Genomic DNA, 24,226 nt, shown 5'->3' on the forward strand with positions numbered 1-24,226 from the left:
GTTGATGAAAGAACAAGTTGCCATGTAGGCAAATAAATCTTGCTAATATGTCCACTGCATGCCTAAGCACTTTCTATACTTTTAACTGCATTTCTAGCATAATGTCCTATATTCTGGTGTCTGTGTATCTGTATCTGGTATCTCCCCTTCTACGTAAGTTTTTAAGAAGAATGAGTAATCATTCAAAGTCTGGAACATGATTGGTACTCAACAAATGTTTCTTAAGTAAATTAAGTAATGAGTGAGTAGATGAATGGGTGAAAGATTATCTTTGTATTCTTACACAATTACAGTGCCTCGCCATAAAAAATGTGGCAAATATATATTGAAAATGAAAAAATGAAATAATCAACTGAAGTTCTGAGAATTATAAAGCTGAGCTAGTATGGCCAAATCTATGTTTGTGATCTCTATTATAATTCTTCAAAAATTGAACGTGATATATATGACAGATACGTACATATATATGTGGTGGATACATATATACATATATGTATATGACAGATATACTTTCTGTCTGACCTGGCATGCTATAGTCCATGGGGTCGCAAAGAGTCAGACAGGACAGAATGACTGAACTAAACTGAACTGATATGACAGATATATTTATATGTTTATATATATTAAACTAGAACATTCAGGTCACCATATTACCAATTATTCTGCAGTCATTGTGAATAAAGTGAAGTATACTCTACATACAAAGAGTTCATCAGTAAAAATTCTGTAAAGTACCAAATATATTTTTCTATAAGTTTCTTGAGGGCAGAGGTTGTCACATTCGTAGATATAATCCTGTCCACCTCAATCCTTGCCCCATTTTACTTTACCTTAATACCTAGTACTTAAATATTCAAAAATGGTTTACATGAATTGAACTTGTACTTTTTGTGCTTTAGAAATAAGCTAATTTTGCAGTATTTCCAGCAGGTGAGTTAAGGAATCTTCATGGCTTTGTCTGATTTTTTCTAAGCCTATTACTACTTACAGCTTATTATTTTTTCTTTAAAAAACTCAATGACTATTGAACCCTATTATTTGAAGAAGCAAATAATATGCATACAGTAATAGCTGATTCTCAATAAGACATTAATCCAAGTGAGAAAATTCAAATTTGATCAGTGAAATAATAGCTAGACAGAGTTTGACCCAAAATAACAGCATATATTGGGTCTCCAATAGAGGATTTATGTTCTTGTCATCCAGAAGTTTCAAGAATATATAAAGAAATAGGAATAACATTTTATAGTCTATTGGTAAAACCGAAACCATTAGGAATATTTTCCCCCTCGGGAGACAGGATAAAAAGATAACTTCTGCCTAGTTTGGTGAAAATAGTTCCAATATAAGAAATGACTGTTTGTTTGACTGACAAGTTTTATACTTTAATTTCTTCATGAGAAGAAATATACCTGGAGATAAAACTTTCTTATTAACTTTGTCAATCTGTGGGTACTCTGAAGCATTCAGAGCATAAAACACTTACTTGCACAACCCCTAAATAATGCATTATTATCTGCCTGTCTAGAGCATGTTGACTGAAAAAAAAATAATCAGCTTTCATTTGGGACAAATTAAATGGAATAATTATAATTTTGATATGATAAATATTGATAGAGTTTTTATCTATAGTTTTTATATTATACAGTTAAATAGAAATGTTTTAGTGAATATCATTTATTTTAACATTTAACGTACAGGATCATTACAGGAACTATCTATGGTTTACCATTTCCTAGGAGGTAGGGGGAAAAAAAAAAACAAATCAATCGTGTTTGTACCTTAGATCTTAACATATTTAGTAACTTAATTTGCACTTAAAACATTGCGTTGTATAACACGTGGAACTGTAATTACTAAAGTTATAGGTATGAGAAACAGGAAAAAAATGTCTACCTGAGAGTCAAGACTTAGTGAGAATCAGAATTTCAGACCTTAGGCAAATAGCATGCCTCAGAATTTCATTCTTTTCATCAGTAAAATGGGTTTTTGAGAAGATCAGTTCAGGAGATTAGTGTGAAGATTTAAAAAAGAACAGCAGCAGTAATAATGATAAAACAGCAATAAAGGCTGGTGTTTACTAGGTACCTAATATGTGAAGTAGCATTTAATTGTAGAACGTTGCTGTCATGATCCTTAAAGTGTTTGTGTTTTGGTTCGCAGGAACTTGTTTGTTTCTGACTCAGTGTCTTTCACAGTTTTAAGCAAATACAGAAAGTTCCTTTTTTTGGAAAAGGAATCAAGTGGGAGGAAAAGCCTCGATCTGTGTTATGAGCACTTCATATTATCAGTTTCTGCTTATTATGATGCTTCATCTTTACTAGGTTCTAAAAAATGTTTTATTTAGTTTGCAGATAGCTTCTCTTGTCTTGTCACAGGGGTTAGTTATCTCACTAGTTGAGATGCTTAAAAAATTCAAATGTTTTTCTCTGTTATAAAAGCCTATCTTATAACCCAATACAGTTTTCTTCCCACCCTCTGCATTATACTTTTAGCTATGGGTACTGGAAATTAACATTAGTTTGGCAAATATAAACAGTTTTTAACAATTTGGGATAACTTAATATTTTTTCATACCATTAAACTTATTTGTAAATCTCATTTTAGTAATGATAATATTTCCAGTTGTATGGATATCATATAATTTATTTACTGCTACTGCTGCTAAGTCGCTTCAGTCGTGTCCGACTCTGTACGACCCCATAGACAGCAGCCCACCAGGCTCCCCTGTCCCTGGGATTCTCTAGGCAAGAATACTGGAGTGGGTTGCCATTTCCTTCTCCAATGCATGAAGGTGAAAAGTGAAAGTGAAGTCGCTCAGTCCTATCCGACTCTGAGCGACCCCATGGACTGCAGCCTACCAGGCTCCTCCGTCCATGGGATTTTCCAGGCAAGAGTACTGGAGTGGGGTGCCATCGCCTTCTCTGATTTAACCATCCAATTAATTTATTTAACCATCCCATTAATTCTTATTATTCATATTTTTGGATCATTTTTATAATAATAATACAGTATATATCTGTGAAATATGTATTCTGAGTCAAAACATTCCTATTCTCTTCGTTTTTCTCTCTCTTTGTCTCTCACACACACACATACACACACACACTCTCACACTCTCTGTGTGTTTTTCTTGTAGTATACTCACTGAGGAACCTACTTCTGATATTCAGTTGCAGAGACAGAAAACTGCTCCAGTGCTGGGAGAATACTATTAATCACATGTGTTGAATTTAGTAAGAGACACTACTGTTTATACCACCCTTGTTTACTGTACTGTTTTGTTGACAATTTAAAAGTTTTCTTGGGTGATTTTGACTACATAACAATTTTGCCTTAGGCTTTGACAAATGGGCAACCTTATCCTGCCCATGTAACATCACTGAAATGGAAATTTTTGAATCAAATAATCTCATATTTGAGTTAGAAAGTTGATGGTTGATGAATATATGGTAAAATAGCTATATTACCATAAGCCCAGTTATCAACTGGCCTATAAGCCCAGGTGTCAAAGTCAAAATTATTATGTAGTCAAAATTGCCCAAGAAAACTTTTAAATCGTCAACAAAACAATACAGTAAACAAGGGTGGTATAAACAGTAGTGTCTCTTACTCAATTCAACCCATGCTGTTGTATTCTCCCAATATTCTCCCAGCACTGGTGCAGTTTTCTGTCTCTGCAACTGAATATCAGACAACGAAGAATTGATGCTTTGGAACTGTGGTGTTGGAGAAGACTCTTGAGAGTCCCTTGGACTGCAAGGAGATCCAACCAGTCCATTCAAAAGGAGATCAGCCCTGAGATTTCTTTGGAAGGAATGATGCTAAAGCTGAAACTCCAGTATTTTGGCCACCTCATACAAAGAGTTGACTCATTGGAAAAGACCCTGATGCTGGGAAGGATTGGGGGCAGGAGGAGAAGGGGTCGACAGAGGATGAGATGGCTGGATGGCATCACCAACTCGATGGACATGAGTTTGAGTGAACTCCAGGAGTTGGTAATGGACAGGGAGGCCTGGCGTGTTGCAATTCATGAAGTCGCAAAGAGTCAGACACAACTGAGTGACTGAACTGAACTGAACTGAACTGATAGTTCAAGACAATAAGTTTAGTTTTGCTTTTCAATAAACAGTAGACGGTCTTCTTTTACTATAATTTATTCCTAGGATATAAATAGGAACAATGTAAGATGGGGATGGAATTACCGATCAGGAATACACAGTCAAATAACAAATAGGGTAATATAAAGGCAGCCGGAAATTTCTGGGATCACATAAAATAGCAAAATTTAAAGAACACCACTTTGAATTCTAGAGCTATGAGGCACCTTCAGGCTTATTCCCTTCTAGTCATTTCATTTTAGAAATGAGTATATACATATCCTATAGAGACCAGGAGGATTTACCAAAGTAATTAATGACAGAGACTGGAACCCAGATGGCCCAATTTCTAAGCCAGGGTCTTTCCACTATACTGTGCTGTTAAAAGTTTTGCAAAGACATATCAATTAAATGTAATGTATCTGTGAAACTATTGCTATACTGTATAATTAATTTACTTAGTTAAAATTAATGAACTTATTTTAGTGTACATTAATTAACAAATGAGCATTAATTTTGCTGTTGTAGAAGACATTCATAAATCATTTGGATGATGTGCCACTTTTAAAAGGCTGTACAGAGAGCTTACATTACTACTCTCTCTCTCCCTCAGCCACCACTTTTTCTTCCCAATCTTCACATAATTTACCCCATTCTTAATTGAAAATATTGTTGTTGTTATTCAGTCACTAAGTTGTGTCTGACTCTTTGTGACCCCATACACTGCAGCACGCTAGGCTTCCCTGTCATTCACTATCTCCTGGAGTTTGTTCAAACTCATGTCCATTGAGTTGATGATGACATCCAACCATCTCATCCTCTGTCACCCCCTTCTCCTCCTGCCCTCAATCTTTCCCAGCATCAGGGTCTTTTCCAGTGAATCAGCTCTTCACATCAGGTGGCTGAATTACTAGAGCTTCAGCTTCAGCATCATTCCTTCCAGTGAAAAATGTCGGGTTAGCTAAAAAGTTTGTTTGGGTTTTTCCATAAGATCTTACAGGAAAACTCAAACAAAACTTTTCAGTCAACCCAATATATCAAGGGCAGCTTTGAAGAATAGAGAACAAAAAAATACATGGGATATTTATGGTCATTTATATTGCATTTGTGTGCTGACTGAAAGGTTCTTTCAACAGCAGTTCAGAAGAGGATGACCTTTTTAAAATTAATTTTTATTGGAGTATAGTTGCTTTGCAGAGTTGTGTTAGTTTCTGCTGTACGCAAAGTGAATCAGCTGTGTGTTCACGTATATGCCCTCTGTTTTGGATTTCCTTCCCATTTAGGTCACTGCAGATTGAGCTATCCAGTAGGTCCTCATTAGTTATCTGTTTTATGCAGTGTCAATAGTGTGTGCATGTCAGTCCCAGTCTCCCAATTCATCCCACTCCCCCTTTCCCTCCTTGGTGTCCATATGTTTGTTCTCTATCTCTGTGTTTCTGTTTTGCAAATAAGATCATCTATACCATTCTTCTAGATTCCACATAGATGTGTTAATATACAATGTTTGTTTTTCTGAGGATGGCCTTTTAACCACCTTGCCCAGTTCCCATACTCCCCATTTATTGTTGCCCACATGGACCCTTGCCATAGAAGCAATGATTGCCTACATAATGGTATTGATAAATGAAGGACTAGTTAGACAGTGTCCAGTAGTCATGATATGAAGAAGGAGAGTGTTTTTGTAACTTCTTTATTTCCCAGCTTTCCCTAATATTCCTAATATTCCTAATATCCTAATATTAGGGAATTCCTAATATTAGGGAATTCCTAATTCCCTAATATTCCCAGCTTTCATGGAAAATGCTCAATAAGACTAGTTCACAAATTTCAAGGTTATGGGCAAGAAAAACCAGCGTTCAAGTTCTTTCCTACCCAAATCATTTATACTTGTACTTATTTCTTCATGGTATGAACACTTAAAAAGACCTCAAATTCCTTGTTTCTATTCTGTGCAGAAATAGGTGGCTGTCATTACCAGTACCAATTCCATCAAGAGAACAGGAGCATGTCCATCAACATCAAACTTTAGGTCAAAGTTCGGAAGAATTAACTTGAAACCAATAAGGCTACTCTTTATTTTTCATGCAAAAATGACAGAGGCCCTTTCAGGCAGAAGTGTGTCCTTGCTTTTGCATCATTTGAGAAGTGAAATATGTTGCTCTTTTTGAGAACTTGAATTCAGTATATCCCTTTTACTTCGTATAAAGGATGTGTACATAGTTTTCGTGCCTGACTTTTTATGACTCAGTTTAAAGACACAATATATAAATAATTTGTGTGCAGCATATCATTCATCCTTATGAAAAGTCATAATTTAAATCTTTAATTTCATTTTTATTGAACTCCTTATTTCTGTTTCATATTAACGATTTGGGTGAGTGAATTAAACTTGCTGTTGGATAGTAAGCATAAAGACATCCATTAATACTGTAGCTATATTTAATAGTAATGTCAAGATATGATGATGTAACACCAGTAAAGTAAAACCTCATTTGACACTATTCAGGTTGTTAGCAAGATGATGAAATTGATAAAGTTGATTGTTGAGAGGATATTTAATTAACATGGAGCACGCTTAGGAAAGGTTTGAAACTTTTACTTGCCATGCTGTTGGTTTGGTTAACTTCACAAGGTGCAATGATAAGCCTTTTCTCATTTTATCTGTATTGATTTGGACTTCAGAAAGTTGAAGGGAAGGTTTTTCAACTTCTCAAATTTTACTTCTGTCCAAAATGTTGTTTATTCTCCTTCTTATGTTATTCATAATCATTCCATAAGACAATTTTTTTCATATACATTGAGGAATTTATGATGTTGCAAAGAGCAAGCTGTCTTCCTAAAGTTAGGTCTGGACACATAAAGACAAATATGGTGCCATTAGAAAATTTTTAAGGACTCAAGAAATGATCTGAAAGAACTAACTGAAATTTTGAAACCTGTAATTCTTTCGTTGATAACTAAATGGGAAAATTAGTCTTTCCATTGATAAATAATGCAGTGATTCTAGAACCAAAGAGATGGCACCAAGTTTATGATAGCCGTGTTCTTTGGAAATCATTGCATGGGTCATTGTTATTGCCCCAAAACCTCAGTATAAATTTCTATATTCTAAAATTATGCCACAGAAGGCAATTTTAAATGTAGTTTTAACTTAAATATTAAATATTCTGTATGATACAAAGCATAATACACACTCCAAAATGCTTACTGAATAATTACCATACATACAGCTTAGAAGATACATGCAAGTATTATATTTATTTTAATATAGATAGATAAAAATATTTATTTTTTATGAATGCAGAGTAAATTTTTAAAAATAATTTTTAATTGCTTACTTGTTTAAAATAATATTCAGTGGAGAAAATCCAGGATAAAAAAATCCAGGACATATCTCTGGTTGCTTTCTGGAAATGTATTTTTCTGTTTCATTTACAGTATGATTAAAACATTGCATGTATTACTTTTAATATGGAAGATATAATAAGTAATATTTCAAAAGTCATTGTACTAAGGACTTCATGTGCGTTACGTATTATTTAATTCTTTGAAGAGTTCTCTGAGGTGGGAATTCCTTTATTCTGATTTTTGAGAAGAAACAAGCAAGGCCTATGGTTGCATGGCCTGGATCAGATAATAGTAGTGGGAAAGCTAGGATTTAAATTCAGGTCTGTCTTGATTGCAGAGCTGCGTCTCTTAATCACTCTTGCTCCCTTTTCCTGGAATTGCAGAGAATACAGGGTTTGTCTGTCTGGTGTTTACATGTAGATTTGTAAGCAGTGTTGAAAAATTGCAAAATGAGAAAATCATCAAAGAAAACCACAGACTTTGCAAATAATAGGTTTTGTCAATGACCTGCTGTTTTTGTGAGCTTTACCAGTATGAATAAGACAATAAAATCGAATCTTTTCCTCCCTTTAGCTTTGTAATAAAATAGTGTTTCTGGTGAGTTTTGTTGGAAATCGGGGTACGTTCACCCGAGGCTACCGAGCGGTCATCCTGGATATGGCCTTTCTCTACCACGTGGCGTATGTCCTGGTTTGCATGCTGGGCCTCTTTGTCCATGAATTCTTCTATAGCTTCCTGGTGAGTACATCTCTATGTGGACAGTCACTGCTGAAAAACATACACAATGCTGCTGCTTCTTATGCTTCTCTCTTTGATTTTTTTAAGCAGAGTCTGGCATTGAGGACAAATTATGTTATTTTTAGACTTGCCTAGGAAAATCATGCATTATTATTATTTTTAGTCTTTTTCTCTGAGATACTACATAGGTGGTGCGATTCTTTATGTACTCTCTGAGACCCAGCTCTTGACCCAGGCTGCTTTGGGTTTTAGCCACATCATATTAGCTTAGAGATTCTTGACCAAGAAGAGGGATTTATTTTCTTGATACTGAATTCATTGTATTTATTTATAATCCCAAGTATTTTGTTTATCTTTAGAATGGCATATAAATAAACTGAGAGGGAAAGCTAACAGTTAGCAAAAAGACAGTGAGTTGTTTTAAGGACAGTCTTACAGTTTCAGATTTAAAATGGCATTGTTGTTAAACTTATTTACATATGTCTATTCATTGGATGGACTTGCAGATTTTTTCTAAAGTTGGATTTTGGTTTTGGTTTTGTTTTTTTGTTGATTATCAGTTTTCCTTCCTATGTGTATGCTCTCTAGCCATAAGCCAGGAGAGGAGTCAATACAAGTATATGATGTTTTGAACAGTAGAGCATTACCAGGTTAGCATCATGATGCCATAAGAGCAATTTCTTTATATCTTTAGCTCACAACTGATGTACAGAGGAGAGCACTACCCAGTAAAATAATTCCTAATGAACAAGCTGAAGATCTAAAAACATTATCTTGACTGGTTTGCTTACATCATGAGAGGCAAATCCATAGTCTCCTGCTGCCCTGTTATCCAGAACAGCCATGTAGGAGGATTCAATAAGATGCTACATTTTCATTTACCCTAAAGCAATGGAAAGAGCTGCAGTGAAGAGTGGATTTGTCCCTTATCAACATAAGGATACAAAATTACATTCAAGGCAGTTAAGTTAGATTAGTATTCAGCAATCAAAAGTAGATTTTTTTTTTCTAATCCAGGGATGCAAATGAATATCTTCTCTGCTCTGATTCACCATAAAACTTCCATTTAAAAAAATCTGCCTATGATATTTAATAAACAAGTTATATCATGTATTATATATGATATAATAGGTTATACCCAGAACCTTTTCCTGACTGTAATATGTAAAATTTATGACAGTGTTTTTATAAAAAACACCTCCCTATTTATAAAATGGATAGGTTTAGTATGAGAGACTAATAATATCAAGACCCATTAAAGAAATAATATGAAAAGCATGTGAAATGATGTATGTAACTCTGCATTATTGAAGGAAAGGTTTTTGACAAAATAAAGGTATATTTGAATTATTATATGAGTTGTTAGTAGTAATGTTACTTTTAATTTGTGTTAACTTATTTTCTTTTTGCATTTTCCTCATCTTTCATCTTTCAAATTGTACAACACTGATGCTAATTTGTCTTCATTGGGTTGATTATAAAAGGATATATTTCATTTTCATGTTTAGGGTACTAGAAGGACATTTTATTGAATATAGTGCTAAAATAGTATTTCAATGTATTTTTAAATATTTTTATATTTAAAAAATATATGAATATGCACTCTCAGTTATGTCCACAAATGCCCGGGCATCCTTTAACCAGTAATAAAAACCACACTCTAGATTTTTCTTTCAGAAATAGAAGGAACCATTCATCTGTCTAATGTCAATACCTTTGCCTTCTCAAACTTCTGATTCCATACATATGGAATGGGGTCCCAAAATATGTATTTTTTAGCAAGCATTCCATCGGCTTCTGAAAACTAGAAACTTTCAGAAACTATCCAGAAATGAACTGGATATTTTGCCAGACCTTTTCTTTTAGCCACTGTTCAACTGAGGAAAAAATCTCCTTTCTGTCAACTAATGTTTAAATCAGTTAAATAAGCTGGGTCAATAATTTGGAAGCTGAATAAGCATTGCTTAATTTGTCTTTATGGAAGAATATGGACTTTATTTCTAAATGTTGTAGCTCCCTCTTGAGATAAACAGATAGCAAATAGTTAAACATATGTTTTTATATTTGACCATCATAAAATATCAGTGTCTTAAAGTGAGCAAACAAGTTAATATCTTTACAGCAATTATTTGCACAGCTGCAGTTAAATTGGTAAGTAACCATATGAGCCTCAGCACTTAGAAAAACAGTGTACAAAACCCTGGTGTTTCTGAAAGGATGAGTGACACTGATAATCTAAACCAGTTCAGAAATTCTAATCATTGCCCACAGGTAGTAGAAGACAAAGCCAATTATTCCAGTGTTAAAAATACTATTCATTTCTATACTGCTATTAATGCCTTCTTTAAAGTAACTGTTAATTTATTGCTTTTAACTAGCTTTTGATAATAAACAGGTACTTTCTGATGTTTAATTTCAACATTATAACAATAAGTAAAATTTTCCTTAATGTTGACAACAGATAGCAAACACATACCTAGGTTCTTAATTAGAGCATAGATTTTCTACTACTAAATACAAAATAGATAGTAACCCATTAGAGGAAATGAATTAGCACTGTGTATTAGACTTTTGTTTCCACAAGTATATACTAAAGTAATAGATTTTGCCCTCATTCTACCTGTTTAACTAAGAAAGATGTTTACACATCTCAAATATTTTTAAATTGCATACTTTTTCTATTAATATTATAGTGGGCTCATAAAATTGAATTCTTGTCATCTCACCTCTAATCCCTTAATTAAACAATACATTGAATGAATCTGTCAATTATTCATCACGTAGGTGAACATAATTCAGCATTTTCACATTAGCTATTTTACTTATTCCAGAGGCAACTGCAGAATATTAGAAAGATTAAAAAGAGGGAATAAGCAGCTAAGTTGATTACTTATAATATTATAATTCTAAATTCAAATTTGAATTTTTTGTGCTATTTCCATGTCTTAAAAAATTGATATTTTGTTGGTTAGGAAATCAACAGATGCACATTATATATTATGTTAGAGTTATCTTTATTGAAAAGCAGTTTATTAATACATTCCAACTAGAGAAGAAATGCCTATCTTGGTTCATTTTTAAGGTCTTATTTATATTGTTATTCTCTCATGGATAAACTGAAATGGCTGCATTTGTATTTGTGATTACCCTGGTATTTGTTGCTTCATTGTATTTTTTTCCCTGCTTTTGTTTTCTTTTCTTTTTTTTTCCTGTAGCTTTTTGATTTGGTATATAGAGAAGAGACCCTGCTCAATGTCATAAAAAGTGTCACACGGAACGGCCGATCCATTATTCTAACTGCAGTTCTTGCCCTCATCCTTGTCTACCTGTTTTCCATTATTGGGTTCCTTTTTCTGAAGGATGACTTCACTATGGAGGTGGATAGGCTGAAAAACAGAACTCCCATCACAGGTAATGCAGTTAATATCCTTACAGAACTCGCAGGTTTGATCCCTGGGTTGCAATGATCCCTAGAGAAAGAAATGACAACCAACTCCAGCATTCTTGCCTAGGAAACCCCATGGACAGAGGATCCTGGTGGGCTGCAATCCATGGGATGGCAAAGAGTTGGACATAGTGACTGAACACGCACAGCTTGTACATAGCTTGTTAAGAGGATCACAGATAAACACTAATGGAGGCAATGTTATCTTTCATTGCTTTGAAAACATTTTCTTATTCACTAAGAGCTCATGAGTGTGAAATACCCATAGGCTGTATGTTAGCTGACAGTGTATACTATTTAGGAAAATCTTTGTACAAGAAGCATCACATAAGCTCAGTCTCAGAACAGGTTTCAACAGTTGTTGACTGTACTCCAGGAGACAGTTGACAATTTCAATTCAGGGTAACTGCTTTGAGATTCTTTTCCTTCTTTCCTCCTCTTTTTCCCATTGTGGGCTATCTCTCCCAAGAATATCCAGCATCATTCACAACCATTATTTCATACATTTTTCTTACAGTACATTATATTATACTTGAATAATTGGAAAGTATAAATGCTCAAAGTATTGTCATTAATACTGTCAGAATTAAGACTGTCCATGAGTCTGTGGCTGTCAGAATTTCTGTGTGATATTTATTTTTGTTGTCTGACTGGTTAGCCATGCCCCATTTATACTCACTGTGATTCTTGAGATGTGAGGGGTGATTCTTTCTGTCTTACTTTGGATTTTTTATTTATTATTTTCCCTGATTATTTCTTTTTTCCCTTTTGCCTACATTTGTTGTTTTGGTTAAATTTCATTCTTACTCTCGTTTCACTCTCCTGTTTTGCTAGATGGACATCATAGTTACTGCACTTTGCTAAGAGTTTCTCTGGGTGATTCCACTGCCTGTGGATTGCAGGGAAGGGAAGCCACAAAATAACACTCTCTTTCTTCAAACCATCAAATTTAAAAGCAGGATTGAATTAGTGGTGCTTTTAAAATATGGGATAATTAAGTGGCATTTAAATCTATTAGAGTCTAAGTGATCAAAGCGTAGAATAGAAACATCATATACATAAGTTGAAAGTTATTAGACTTGAGACTGAATTTCAGACCTAGGTAGTAGTCTTTGTTCACAGCCACATTGTACATTTTCTGCTATGACCTTTCTTGTTCTTCCTTAAATGTTTCTTTATCCAGAGATTTACAGGTATAAATATTTATAGGAAAACCTCATCTGTACAAATACACCCAAAACTCCACTTGTACTAAACTGTGAATTCCTATTCTCAAAAATCTTTGTCTTAAGTATTTACTAGGCTTAATCATATTGATTTATTCAATACAGAGTAAGTCTGACCCTTGAGTGAAGTTGTTCAGTTGTGTCCGACTCTTTGTGACCCCGTGGACTGTAGCCCACCAGGCTCCTCTGTCCATGGGATTCTCCAGGCAAGAATACTTGAGTGGGTAGCCATTTCCTTCTCCAGGGGATCTTCCCAACCGAGGGATCGAACCCAGGTCTCCCGCTTTGCAGGCAGATGCTTTAACCTCTGAGCCACCAGGGAAGTCCAGGAAGCCTGACCCTTGGGCATCATAATTTCTGGATTCAAATGTATATAGTCATTATTGTTTTATGAATCTTGTAGTAAATAATTTTAATTGTGTTGTTTTAAAAGTAGGTTAGTGTCTTGAGAAAGAAAAATGGAACTGGAGGAATCAACCTACCTGACTTCAGGCTCTACTACAAAGCCACAGTTATCAAGACAGTATGGTACTGGCACAAAGACAGAAATATAGATCAATGGAACAAAATAGAAAGCCCAGAGATAAATCCACGCACATATGGACACCTTATCTTTGACAAAGGAGGCAAGAATATACAATGGATTAAAGACAATCTCTTTAACAAGTGGTGCTGGGAAATTTGGTCAACCACTTGTAAAAGAATGAAACTAGAACACTTTCTAACACCATATACAAAAATAAACTCAAAATGGATTAAAGATCTCAACGTAAGACCAGAAACTATAAAACTCCTAGAGGAGAACATAGGCAAAACACTCTCTGACATACATCACAGCAGGATCCTCTATGACCCACCTCCCAGAATATTGGAAATAAAAGCAAAAATAAACAAATGGGACCTAATTAAACTTAAAAGCTTCTGCACATCAAAGGAAACTATTAGCAAGGTGAAAAGACAGCCTTCAGAATGGGAGAAAATAATAGCAAATGAAGCAACCGACAAACAACTAATCTCAAAAATATACAAACAACTCCTACAGCTCAACTCCAGAAAAATAAATGACCCAATCAAAAAATGGGCCAAAGATCTAAATAGACATTTCTCCAAAGAAGACATACAGATGGCTAACAAACACATGAAAAGATGCTCAACATCACTCATTATCAGAGAAATGCAAATCAAAACCACTATGAGATACCATTTCACACCAGTCAGAATGGCTGCGATCCAAAAGTCTACAAATAATAAATGCTGGAGAGGGTGTGGAGAAAAGGGAACCCTCTTACACTGTTGGTGGGAATGCAAACTAGTACAGCCACTATGGAGAACAGTGTGGAGATTCCTTCAAAAACTGGAAATAGAACTGCCTTATGATCCAGCAATCCCACTGCTGGGCATACACACTGAGGAAACCAGAAGGGAAAGAGACACGTGTACCCCAATGTTCATCGCAGCACTGTTTATAATAGCCAGGACATGGAAGCAACCTAGATGTCCATCAGCAGATGAATGGATAAGAAAGCTGTGGTACATATACACAATGGAGTATTACTCAGCCATTAAAAAGAAAACATTTGAATCAGTTCTAATGAGGTGGATGAAACTGGAGCCTATTATACAGAGTGAAGTAAGCCAGAAGGAAAAACACCAATACAGTATACTAACGCATATATATGGAATTTAGAAAGATGGTAACGATAACCCTGTATACGAGACAGCAAAAGAGACACTGATGTATAGAACAGTCTTATGGACTCTGTGGGAGAGGGAGAGGGTGGGAAGATTTGGGAGAATGGCATTGAAACATGTGAAATGTCATGTATGAAACGAGATGCCAGTCCAGGTTCAATGCACGATGCTGGATGCTTGGGGCTGGTGCACTGGGACGACCCAGAGGGATGGTATGGGGAGGGAGGAGGGAGGAGGGTTCAGGATGGGGAACACATGAGAAATAAAGGAATAAAAAATTTTTTTAAAAAATTAAAAAAAAAATAAGAAAAAAAAAATAAAAAAAAATAAAAGTAGGTTAGTGTCATTATATTATGGATATATTTTCCTTAGAAATATTATATTTTAAAGTCTTTTATGTCTTTTTTTTTACAAAATAAGTAGACTGAAACTAAAATGTCAAGATCATCACTAAAAATAATTATATGTTTATATGAAAACTGTTAAATAAAGCATTTGTAAATGCTATACAAATCTAGCACTCAAAACCAGCTAACTAAGTTAAACTTTTGATTCTTCAAAGACTGAGAGCTTTTTGTTTCATAGAGAGTGTGTGTATGTGATACCATTTCCTTGGAAAATCACTCATATTTACGTTGTTGTTCATTGTTCAGTCACTCTGTCATGTCCAACTCTTTGCGACCCCATGGACTGCAGCACGCCAGGCTTCCCTGTCCTTCACTAACTCCCAAAGTTTGCTCAAAATCATGTCCATTGAGTTGGTGATGACATCCAACCATCTTATCCTCTGTCTCCCCCTTCTCCTGCCCATAATCTTTCCCAGCACCAGGGTCTTTTCCAATGAGTCAGTTCTTCGCATCAGGTGGCCGAAATAATGGAGCTTTGGCTTAATTTCTAATTCTGTATATTATGGCTGTTGATACATAGCATAAAGTTTATCTTTCAGTTATTAAACACTATTTTCTCCCAGAGTTGAGTGAAATTGTCAAAGATACACATCTGGAGAGCAAGTGAAATTGGGAGTATATAAATACACAACCCTTCAGGGAATGTGAAGAGTCAGGGAGCAAAGAGGAGGTTGAGATTCTAGAGTGAATGACAGGAGCATCACAGGCACGTGGGAGAACAGGGGACCGATAATTTGCCAATGGCCTTGGGAATTCAGCACAATGCAGATCCCACCTTTGGCACCAGTAGAATCTGACTCTCTAGGTGCAGGAGGCTCCATCTGACAGTGTTCAGGGGAATCCACATGTTAGGTGAGCCCAAGGAGTTGGAGAGAAAGTGGTGTTGCCAGGTGGAGGGTCCGGAGTCTCCCCTGCTCTCCCTCTTCCCTCTCCTCAGCACTGGCCTCCTATCTCTCAACCTCCTTTCCTCTTCCCAGAAAACTGTAGAAACTTCCCGGATGGCTTCAGATGGCATCCTCTCTTCTGCTCGTCCATGTCATTCATTGCAGCCATGGCTCTGGTTCTGTGTCTTATGCATTCAGAACCTTGCTGGATCCTGGGCTGGCTGTGGAATGCTTTGTTTAAAATCCTTAGCCTGGAAGCTCTGCCTCGTCTGTGCCTTTGCGGTGCCCCTTTTCATAACAGCTGGTTCCCGGAACTGCAACCTTTGCTCTCTACCTATGTAAATCCTATCTCCTCGAGATGGATCTTTTTCTGAAAAGCTTTGTATTTTCCTTTTTAGAATTCCCTTCTCCCTCTCCTGATGTACTCCTTCACTTCACCTGTACTTCACTTCCTTTATTCAGCTATAACTATGTCTGTATGTCTCTGTGTTCCCTAATGTGGGTTCTTCAAGGCCCCAACTCTGAGCCCTCAGAGCCTAGCACAAAGTGAGTAAATATTTACTAATTTAAGGGAATGGCTATAAGGGACACTCAGGAACCTCACCTCTCTTTCTCTGACCACCTGACTCACACTACACCAGTGATATACCTGCCAAGCTGCCCCAGTCAGGGTGCGGGGAGAGACAGAGGTGAAATCGGCGACCTCCTTCCTCATAGACCCCAGCGCTCTCATCTCCAGGGCTTGTGTCAGCAGCAAACCCAGGCCTAGTCCCTCTCCTCATCACATGACCGAACTCCAGCCACCATTCTCCATTTCCACCCTCTCCTCATTAAACAACCAGGCTAACCTTGCGGGGGTGCTGCCCTGAAATGCACTTGAATGTTTTTTCAGTGTATGAAAATGAACGGATGGAAGAGGAAATGGCAGCCCACTCCAGCATTCTTGCCTGGGAAATCCCCTGGACAGAGGAGCCTGGCAGGCTACAGTCCATGGGGTCACAAAGAGTTAGATACAACTTAATGGTTAAACAACCAAGAAGACAATAAACGAAATGTGCTTAAAGGGGGAAAAAAAAAAAAAAAAAGTGAACCAAATCCTCTCCCTGTATCTTCTGGACTTTCCTTGATGGCTTCATCAAGGAAAATAAATGGGTTTGAGAGGAATGAACCTCTTCACTTTGTTACTAACAGCAAACTATGTGAAACTTTTTTATGTGGAGAAGAAGGTTGCTATTTTCTGTTACATCTGGGCCAGGGAGGTAGGTGGTAAGCCAGCAAGCAGATGGATCCTTGGGGACTAAGGACAAAAAGGAAGATCCGGAAAGGGATCTGGCAGATGATTCTCGCTTCCTTGAGATACTTTATGCCCTGTGCCCAGGAGCCCACATTTTACAGTTAGAGCTGCCACCTCCAGCCATGGGCATCAGTGGCTGAGAGCTCATGGGGGTGCCAACGACCCTGGGGGACCGTGTTGCTGGCATTTCCAAGTCACAGCCCTGAATGCATTTGGCCATGGGAAACTTGTTATACAGGGTGGTTAGCGCCTACAGAATTATTAATACTTTATCTCAGCCACTTTAAAAAGACAGAAAAGGCTTTTAGTGGGTTGGTCCAAGAACCTATTCTCTATTTATAAAATTGCTTCAGTAGGCAAAACTGTATTCAGAGTTCCACACTAACTTAACCAAAACCTTTAGGAAGGCAGCTAATTTGGAGTAATAGTGCCTTTTATGTGTGTGCCTTTGTAATTTATGCTCACTTCTTGTCACTTGTATATTCACCTCTTTACCCTGTCTCTGCTGTGTGTTCTCAGGTAGCAATGCAGTTCCTACGATGACTTTAACTTCAATCCTGAGTACGTGCGAAAAGGACAACTGCTCACCTACAATACCAGCTTCAAATACAGGTTTGTAAAAGGGGCTCCAGGACAGCATGAACTCAATGATTCTGAAGTTATGTTTAGTTGATTAAAGTTATTACAGCTTGAGGCTTCCCTGATGGCTCATTCGATAAAGAATCCACCTGCAATGCAGGAGACCAGGGTTCAACCCCAGGGTTGGGAAGATTCCCCTGAAGTTAGAAAGTTGCTCTGAAAATTTCATGGTGAGTTGAAATAGAATGGAGGGTAAAAGAACCTAAAAGTTTCAAACTAGAGAAAGGATTCTCATATCCAACATTTTGTATTCTCACCCTGTTCTTTATATAATTTCTAATCATGAGAATTTTTCAGATTTACTCTGTGGTACATACTGCTAAAAATGCTGTTACTATATTGCAAAACCATACTGCACTAAGCAAGACCCTTTCCACTGTTTAGCCTTTCACTAAGAGTGTATTACCTTTAACAAAAGAATCCATCCATTAACAAAGAATGGAAAAGCATGGGTTTAGAACTCAAAAGGCTTGGTTATAATTCCTGACCTGTCGCTTTCTAGATTTAGGTCTTGTATATATTATGTAAATTTCCTAGATTTTGTTCAGATGGCTTGTCCTAACAGAGAGGAAGGAAGGAAGGGAGGCAGGCAGGGAGATAAGGAGGTAATAGATAGATATATAGATAGATAGATAGATAGGGCTTATGATATTTTCTTGCCTGCAAGGAACAAATGTAACCATACATACAAAAAATTTTTTAAACTGTACATTGTCCTCTTAGGATGTGGCAGGAATTTGGAAACTAGGGCATATGTGAAATTTAATGAATTGTAGAAGGAATTAGTGATAGTTAAACACAGCATAAGGATGGATTTCCTCCCTTCCATCCAGAAGGATATTGTTTAGTCATAACAATAGAGGATTTTTCCCCAAGTTGCTTCTTACCATATGATGTCGCACTATTGCTTGAAGCCCAACAAAAACGAACAATCCCTTCTACTGACTGAATGTTTCATTCTCTATGACCTAAAGGGCGAGTTAAACACATTCATATGTTCCATTGTGCTTTGAAGGTGGCTCAGTCCTAAAGAATCTGCCTGCCAGTGCAGGAGATACAGAAGATGCAGGTTTGATCCCTGGGATGGGAAGATCCCCTGAAGGAGGGCAGGTCCCTGGGTTGGGAAGATCCCCTGGAGGAAAGCATGTCAACTCACTCTAGTATTTGTGCCTGGAAAATCCCATGAACACAGAAGCCTGGTGGGCTACAGTCCATAGTGTCGTAAAGAGTCAGACGTGGCTGAGCAAGCACGCACGTGTATGTTCCATTCCCATGTGCCAGCAGCTCTAGGCACTGTGAGCAGAGACCACTCAGACTTCTTTTCTCCCTGACCTCCTGGGTAACCAGTTCAGGCCTATAAACCACAAACCAGTTTGTTCTCTCTTTGTGTAGCTTTACTGTGCTCTGCAGTTTCTGAAATCCCATTACATGCCTCCTCAGGCTTGTACACCTCCAATCTCTTCATTCTTGCCTATGTATTATGGCCATGACTCGTCATGTAACACTCCAAGGCAAGAGGTTGAATGGGGTGATCATTTTCAGGATAGTGCAATTTGCAGTCACACCACACTCTTGACCCATATTTGACTGACTCTCAGTTAAAATGCTGTTCTTCAGTGGTTCAGCTATCAAGCCATAAATGCCTATTCTGTGGTCACGTAATTGGGAGTTTGGGATTTCAAGTATAAAACCATGCATTTATATTTATATATTTCTGCCAACCCATAGCCCCAGGCTGTCCCAGTTTTCCCTGTGAATAGAGGAGGGGCGTCTTGACCAGATGGTCTCTAGGTTTCAGGTCCCTTCCAGTGCTCACGTGCCATGAGCTCATGGTGTCCTAATGAATCGTGATTCTGTTAAGCAGTATATTCATTCTCTCTCGTGTCATCGTCAAGTCTGATAAGCTCTAAAACAGGGGTTAGCAAACTTGGCCCATGGGGAAATCTGAGAAAAAAACATGTCAAATGTCACTTGTTTCTGTACAGCTCTCAGGCTAAGAATGTTTGCAACTGAATTCATTGACTTTATTTATAGTCTCAAATATTGTTATGTGTCTTTAGAATGGCATATAAATAAAATAAGAGGGAAAGTTAACTCAGCAAAAAGAGAATGAGTATTTTTAATGACAGTCTTAAAGTTTCATATTTAATATGTAGCTTTTGTTAAACTTATTTGCATTAAAGTTTTTTTTTTCCTTTAAAGAAAAAGATGCATTGGAGACTATATGTAACCCACAAGGCCTAAAATATTTGTCTTGTGGCTCTTAACAGAATAAATTTTGCCAGCCTCTAGAAGATTTTCACAAAAGGTGCTAGAAATGTTACATGGAGACAATGCTAAGAACAGAGTCCTTGGCATGCAGCCACTGAAAACAAACTTGCAGATTGTTGTAGGCACGTTTTGTGCATCATTTACCCACAAAGAAATCTGTCTTAAATAAACTACCATTTAGCCCATGTTCCTCTGTCTTTAAAAAAAAATATATGACATGAGGCTACTTCTTAATGCCTCCTTGCCAAAGCCTGGATACGTAAAATCTGCCAGTATTCTCAATTTGAGGTTAGTCAGAACCCATATTGTCTTTCTTTTGATCCTGACTCCTTCCCACATTATCCTTTAAATGACATCCCTTATCTGGGGGAATCAGCATTAATCTTATTTGTCATAGTTTGCAGAGTTTATCATAATATCAAGTTCAGGTCTGTAGATGTTTCTCTTCTCTTGCCATTATCCATGATTCAAAAAAATCACAGACAGCTATTTCAAAGATGTAGACCTAGTTTAAGTAGCTGGCTAAATTTAAATCGCTCTTGGGATCTTTCGGCTACCTTGAACATCAATTTATTGTCTTAAGTACTTGTTACTTCTTCAATTCAACATTCTTTCTCCTTGACCGAATATGAAAACAAGTATGTTAAAAAATTTACTTTCTTGTTAGCAAAAGTATTTTAACAACATGATCTCAAGTAGAGTGGCCAGGCAAGAAAGAATACTGGATTGGGTTGCCATTTCCTCTTCTAGAGGATCTTCCTGACCCAGGGATCGAACCCACTTCTGCTGCATCTTCTGCACTGGCAGATGGATTGTTTACCACTGTACATTGGCACAGGGGGCCGGAAAATTCTTTGCTGTGGGGACTGTCTTGCGCATTGCAGGATACTTAGTAGCATCTCTGGTCCCTCCCCTCTAAATGCCAGTAGGACTCCTGCCTTGTTACTGTTGCTATTCATTGCCAAGTCGTGTCCAGCTCTTTGTGACCTCATGGACTGCAGCAGGCCACATCTCTCTATCCCTCACCATTTCTCAGAGTTTGCCCAAGTTCATGTCCATAGAATGTGATGCCATCCAACCATCTCATCCTCTGTTGCCCTCTTCTCCTTCTGCCTTCAATCTTTCCCAGCATCAGGGTCTTTTCCAATGATTGGGCTGTTTGCATCAGATAGCCTAATTATTAGAACTTCAGTTTCAGTATCAGTCCTTCCAGTGAGTATTCAAGGTTAATTCCCTTTATGAAAAGGAAAAAAAAAATTTTTTTTTCCTTTTTTAAAAAACAAATATACTGAAACAGTGGTTTGATTTTAAGAGGAAAATATTGGTTTGTCAGTAAACCAACAAAGAAACTGGTGTTCCTCCTGCCAGAGTTTATAAGGGAGGCTGACCCAGCACAGCAGCTGAGCATCAGTGGTGCTTGTCCACCACTCAGCATCCAGAAGCTCTAAGGTGCAGTGTGAGAGCCGTGGGAGCCCACTTGCCAAGAATGAGGTCCTCCAGGTCATACATGGGCGCACACATCCCAGGATGTGGCTGTCCAGCTCTGTGCAAGTCTGCGAATTTCAGGCTTTTGTCAGTTCCCCAGGCCTTGTTGTAGATGCTCAGCCAGGTATTCTGGTGTCATTGTTTCACATATTCTCACTAAATGTGATATTTTGACCTTAACATTTAACACAATGAAGTATTTTTGTAAATTAGAAATTAAGCCAAATCAGTACAGATCCTCAGTGATGACAGTGATATATTAATAATTATGAAAACCTTGTGTATTCATTCATTTATCCATACAACAACATTTGTTGAGTCTCTATTATGGGCCAGCCATTGAATAAAAGATAATCCTGGACATTATGGAATTTATAAAATAGTGAGGGAAGCAAAGTTGCAAAATATGGAACTATGTATGGTGCTATGATAGGTAATCACAAGAGAGCCTGGCTGTTGACAATCAGAGAAGCCCTTCTGAGGAGGGATTATTTACACTGAGATTTGGAGGATAAAGGGGGCCAGTCAGGCCAAGAGGAAGAAAAAGCCATCTAGACTCAGGGAACTGCATAAATGAAGGCCTTGAGGCATGTTCAAGGATAGAAAAATGATACTAACTATCCTCATATTATAGGTAGAAACACTGAAGGACAGAGCCATTCAGTAAGATCACAGCTAGTAAATCAATTTAGATCTCTGATTCAAGGCCTATGTTCCAGCCTTCTAAATTTTATCACCTCCTAATTAAAGGATTAATCTCTACAAATTATTTATTTCCTAGCCAAAATTTAGAGATTGTTATAATTCTGCCTACCACATTGCCTTTCCCCTAAGAGTGCTTAGATTTTCTTTATGCATATTGTCTTCTGAGGCAATTTCTTAAAAAATAAATCTTCTCTCTTATGTGTTTATCAACTGGAGTTAATGCTCTCACCTGTCCCCCTGGCCTGAGGATGCTTGGCAATGTCTGGAGACATTTCTGGTGGCCATGACTCTGGGAAGAGTCCTACTGGCATTTAGAGGGTAGGGACCAGAGATGCTACTAAGTATCCTGCAATGCGCAAGACAGTCCCCACAGCAAAGAATTTTCCGGCCCCCTGTGCCAATGTACAGTGGTAAACAATCCATCTGCCAGTGCAGAAGATGCAGCAGAAGTGGGTTCGATCCCTGGGTCAGGAAGATCCTCTAGAAGAGGAAATGGCAACCCAATCCAGTATTCTTTCTTGCCTGGAAAATTCCATGGACAGAGGAGCCTGATGGCTCCAATCCATGTGGTCGCAAAGAGTTGGGCACAACTGAACACAGCACAAATGTCAATAGTATTAAGACTGAGAAACCCTGTTCTGTCATAAATCCTGTTTGGATACTGGTTTATATTATAGCTCTGAATGCACATGAATAAAAGATTTCCCACAGTACCACTATAACCCGTCACTTTTACCTACTACATTATACAGAGAACAGAACTTTTCCTTTTTCCCTATGGACAGATGGGGACAGTTCTTCCAGGCATAGCACCCCAGGGGCAGAGTCTCCATTTTTTTAGGCTGGACCTGAGCTAGAAGTTGTAGGGAAAGCTGGGTATGATTTTGCAAGGAAAGCTCCCAGAGTAGGGAGGAAAGAATCCTGCAGGGATTTCAGCACTGGAGGTGTGATAGAGAGGCTGGTGGGAGATAGAGTTGGTGGCCATAGCTGTTCATCATTAGGGATCATTCCTAAATGAGTATTAAAAGCTACAGGAAAGCTTGTATTAATCTCCTTTTCCTTCTGTGCCCTTTTTACATTTGACATGGTAAGTGATGAAATCCATTTGATTGAAAATGGATTTGATCTTGGAGCCCTGGCCACCTTGAAATTTTGGCCACATGTGTTTAACTGCAAAAGTAGAATGAAAGCTAGAACCTGGGGTTTGTTGTCCAGCATGTGTCACTTAGATTTAAAAATAACTTTGCTATGTGTAAGACCAGGATGAAATTTTAATTTGCAAGCCCTAGTGTGCATTTGTGAAGGTTTTGGTTTGTCACCTAGTGGACAGCAGGTCCACATTACAGAAGACCCAGACACACACAGGAGCATGATAACAAGCCTCGCGGGGAGTGGGAGGCTGAGCTGCCAGCTCCTGGGGAAGCTCCACGAACGTGGGTAGGGTCATTGTCCCAGAGGCAGCAAATCCTCATGGCAGCTGGCAACCAACTGTGGTTGAATAAAGAAACAAAAAACCTTTTATTTGCTGCAGACCTCCCTGACTTCCTGGAAAAAAAAATTCTCTTTTTAAAAAAAAAAAACTGATTTTCAAAAAAAGTAAGATTTTTTTGAGGCAAGAGCTGGACATGGCTGAGCATGTGCATATGCATATTATATATATAATATGCGTGTGTGGGTGTTAAAGCCTCTTCAGTAATGTCCAACTCTGTGCAACCTGTGGACTGTAGCCTGCCAGTCCCCTCTGTCCATGAAATTTTCCAGGCAAGAATACTGGAGTGGGTTGCCATGCTCTCCTCCAGGGAATCCTCCTGACCTAGGAAACGACTCACATCTCCTGCAGCTCCTGCATTGCAGGCAGATTCCTTATTCCTGAGCCACCAAGGAAGCCCTATATATGATATATATTGCAATTATTTTCTAAATTCAAATCATTTGAATAGACAGGAAAAAGAGGACGTTAACAGATGTCCAACATCTATGGGTTATTCACAT

General features: G+C 37.6%; 1 protein-coding gene across 2 annotated transcripts in view; it reads left to right on the forward strand.

Moving 5' to 3' along the window:
* The window catches only part of ITPR2 (inositol 1,4,5-trisphosphate receptor type 2), a 593,100-nt gene that overhangs the window by 482,181 nt on the left and 86,693 nt on the right, over positions 1-24,226 (forward strand). For both annotated transcript variants that reach the window (XM_070788589.1, XM_070788588.1), the window contains exons 50-52: positions 8,022-8,186; positions 11,402-11,597; positions 17,654-17,746. In XM_070788589.1, coding sequence (XP_070644690.1) covers positions 8,022-8,186; positions 11,402-11,597; positions 17,654-17,746 — 454 coding nt within the window. The remainder of the gene's footprint in view (positions 1-8,021; positions 8,187-11,401; positions 11,598-17,653; positions 17,747-24,226) is intronic.

This window comes from Bos indicus, chromosome 5 (assembly GCF_029378745.1).
Source record: "Bos indicus isolate NIAB-ARS_2022 breed Sahiwal x Tharparkar chromosome 5, NIAB-ARS_B.indTharparkar_mat_pri_1.0, whole genome shotgun sequence".
Classification (NCBI taxonomy): Eukaryota; Metazoa; Chordata; class Mammalia; order Artiodactyla; family Bovidae; genus Bos; species Bos indicus.